Source organism: Pyxicephalus adspersus, chromosome 6, assembly GCF_032062135.1.
Source record: "Pyxicephalus adspersus chromosome 6, UCB_Pads_2.0, whole genome shotgun sequence".
NCBI lineage: Eukaryota > Metazoa > Chordata > Amphibia > Anura > Pyxicephalidae > Pyxicephalus > Pyxicephalus adspersus.
The window spans coordinates 1,152,809-1,155,910 of NC_092863.1; the positions used below are offsets into that span (position 1 = coordinate 1,152,809).

General features: G+C 41.4%; 1 protein-coding gene and 1 long non-coding RNA gene across 2 annotated transcripts in view; one reads left to right on the plus strand and one right to left on the minus strand.

The window, feature by feature from the left end:
• LOC140332865 (uncharacterized) overlaps positions 1–3,102 on the minus strand; it is a 359,753-nt gene that overhangs the window by 356,145 nt on the left and 506 nt on the right. The window lies entirely within an intron of this gene.
• Positions 1–3,102, plus strand: part of NOL11 (nucleolar protein 11) — a 7,922-nt gene that overhangs the window by 1,914 nt on the left and 2,906 nt on the right. Inside the window, exons 4-10 of the mRNA XM_072414083.1 lie at positions 599–747; positions 1,253–1,310; positions 1,446–1,587; positions 1,976–2,155; positions 2,311–2,387; positions 2,639–2,759; positions 2,843–2,922. Coding sequence (XP_072270184.1) covers positions 599–747; positions 1,253–1,310; positions 1,446–1,587; positions 1,976–2,155; positions 2,311–2,387; positions 2,639–2,759; positions 2,843–2,922 — 807 coding nt within the window. The remainder of the gene's footprint in view (positions 1–598; positions 748–1,252; positions 1,311–1,445; positions 1,588–1,975; positions 2,156–2,310; positions 2,388–2,638; positions 2,760–2,842; positions 2,923–3,102) is intronic.

A 3,102-nucleotide genomic window follows, 5' to 3' on the forward strand; every position in this document is an offset into this window, starting at 1 on the left:
TCTTCTTCTTCTTCCTCCTCCTCCATCATCCACCTCTTCTTCTTCCTCCTCCTCCTCCATCATCCACATCTTCTTCTTCCACCCCCTCCATCATCTACCTGTTCTTCCTTCATCATCTTCCTCCTCCTCGCCTCTCAGAAGATCTTCAGAAAGTCAATGAAGGAATACAGATTTGTATGGCGGCCATTGATGCTTTGCTGGTAATTCAAGTCGTTATCTGCTTGTTGTCACTGTGAAGGTTTGATACAAATCATTCAGAATTAAACCTTTCCAATGACCTGAAATTACAATACAAAATAATATTGGTGCCATTTATTATTAATTCTATCTGGGAGAATCAGTTGTTGCCTTGTGTTGCTTGTCTCACTGCCTAGTCAGCCATAGAACTTCACTGGTTACATACTTGTCCTTTGTCTGAGTACTTGTAGTCAGTGAGATGTTCTGAAGTCCTAATGGCCGCTGGGTATTTGGATCCTTGTGGAGTAACAAACCTCATGAGTGTACGGAATGTGAGGAGTCTGAGGCCTGCAGTGCCATTAGACAAGCCGCCTGTTGTAGTTTTCTGCAATAACAGTAAATTTGTTTTCTCCATTTGCAGCTTTCGGCAGCGGTGTGTCGAATCCACAGTCTTCCAGACTCCGAGACGCTCGTTCTGTTTCACCACGGGGCCGTCCGTTACTTAGATTCACTGCTCACTGATCCTCGCCAAGAAATAGAAAATGTTATAACAACAGAAGAGACCATAAAGTATGTTTTGTACTGAGGGGATAATGTGGGTGAATGTTGGAGGGAGATCGGGGGGTAAAGAGATCGAGAAAGGGAGTAAAACCAGTTATTGGTTCTTTCTCCTGGGGGGTGGATCTCTTTGCATATATTCTGTAGTCACTATGAACTATTGGTTCGTATATTATGGAGAATGTAACCAGAGGAGCTGGGCCACCCCGCACTGAATGTATAGTGGAGCTATCTGCCTGTGGAGTGTTCCAGGGTTATAAAAATGATAAATCAGGAAATGTAACCCTGAGAATGTCCACAATAGTGCAGAACATGTTTATTGTCATGGATATTCTCCTATCCTCTTATATCCTGCATTTGTCTGGTGTGTATTGTGCCACAAAATGATAGAAAAACCTCACCAGCATTAAACATAATAAACCTGCACTGGTTATACCTGGGAATGAATATTGTGTACATTGTTCCTCCAATTATCTTCTGTGTCCTCCCCTCACTCTTATCTTCTGTTTTACTATAGGTGGTCTATGATGTTTGTGGAGAATGGACAACCCATAATAATGTTCATATCCATAAAGGTAAGCTAATCACAGACCACTGTATATGCTCAGACATTAATGGAGAGGAGATTTATATGTGTGGAAAGAGATTCATAGAAGGGCTTGGAGGGGGCGATAACCACATCTGCTATAACTCTAATGTGTCCTTTGCAGGCTTCTGATTTATATATAAACATTTGGAGACCAAGCCCCGGAATATCTCTGAGATATAAGCTGCAGCCATTCACAAAGAATTCCCAAACTCTGAACTTTACTGCAAGTTTGAAGAAAAATGCTGTGTCCCTCCTGATTTTATGTAAGTACAAGTGTTCTAGGTTAATTCATTCAGTGAATTTTGTATACGAGTAGAATTTGCAGTGAAACCTAATTCCTTGATAGTCTGGGTTGTATGCCGCACACCTTAAGTTTGATCCACTTGCCGAATTCCTTGTAAAATAATATACCTGAGGAATGGTCTACCTTCAGAGCGGTGAGGAGACCCCTAATAATGTGCAGACCTGAAAATACCTTATAATAGGCACAACAGGTGTGTAGACCTGGTGAATGATGGGAACCATTCAGTGTTAACATTGAGCCCTGGTTGGGGTTATCATCATCACTATTCACAGCATTGTTATCATTCTGTGTCCTTTATATCTCTGTTTCTTAGTCTGGGAATAAAATGTGGCGTTTTGTACCTCCAGATTCTACAGGACACGTGTGCCAGTGTCTGGTTCCATTGGTCCAGTCCAGTGATGGTGCTGAGTCTTTATTGTCTGTGTCATCTCTCCTCCAACTTCCAACCCCTGTGGATAGCGGAGCTCTGATACTGCTTGATGACACTCACCTGGCCACTCTGACCCCCTCCACAGAAAAACAGAAAGGTAAGAATTCAGCTTCAGGGATTTAGTGCTTGTGGAGCCATTAATGTAAAAACTGATCTGCTGTGTTTGTGTGAAATACTTTGTGACCTTGCTGAGTTATATTGTCTATAATACATGTGATGCACAATACCTGATTTCACTCTCCTTGCTCTCAGATATTCTCTGTATATGGAACACATCTTTCCAGACAATTCAAGACAGGAAAACTTTCTCCCAGAAGACTTCCCGTCAGGTAAGAGTTCAGAGCTCCATAGAAAATAATCCTTTTATATACAACTGTTAGAGATTCTCAGGATCTGATCAGATCTCATCCTTTGTACTGCCTCACGTCTCCCTTGTCTTCTGTTTCCATGGATGAAAACGATTATTTTGATACAATTACAGAAACACATAAATATTAGCATGGAATTCAAATGATTGGACATTCCCCCATCAACCAGTGTATGCTTGGTGTCCTCACTTTATATTCTGTTCTCCTTCCAGCTCTGGAATTATGACAGAATGCTCTTTGTACAAAGCAGGAAAAAGCTGCATGTTCTGCGCTACGTCTGTGAGCCGTCATCCCTGGCCTCTGCCCTGGGAAAAGCCAGCAACACCAATGCAGGTATGAATCTGCTTCACCAATATCCTATAATCTGCAATCATTTCTGCATCATTATTACATTTACATTGCTTATTGTCTTCCAGACCAGGAAAATGTACCAGTGGTAAGCTGGGAGGCATTAACAGGAAGCAAAACTAAGCAAAGCAAATTCTCTAAGAAAGCTGTAAGTTCCAGAATCATTTATAAATATCATTCATTCATCACTCTTCATTAACCTTAAGTACTTATTATACTAGTTTATTAGATTTTCATTTCTCTCCTGAAATACTCTGCTCTGCTGGAGGACTCTGCTCCTTCCTCTATAACTCTCCTCTCCTGAAATACTCTGCTGGAGGACTCTGCT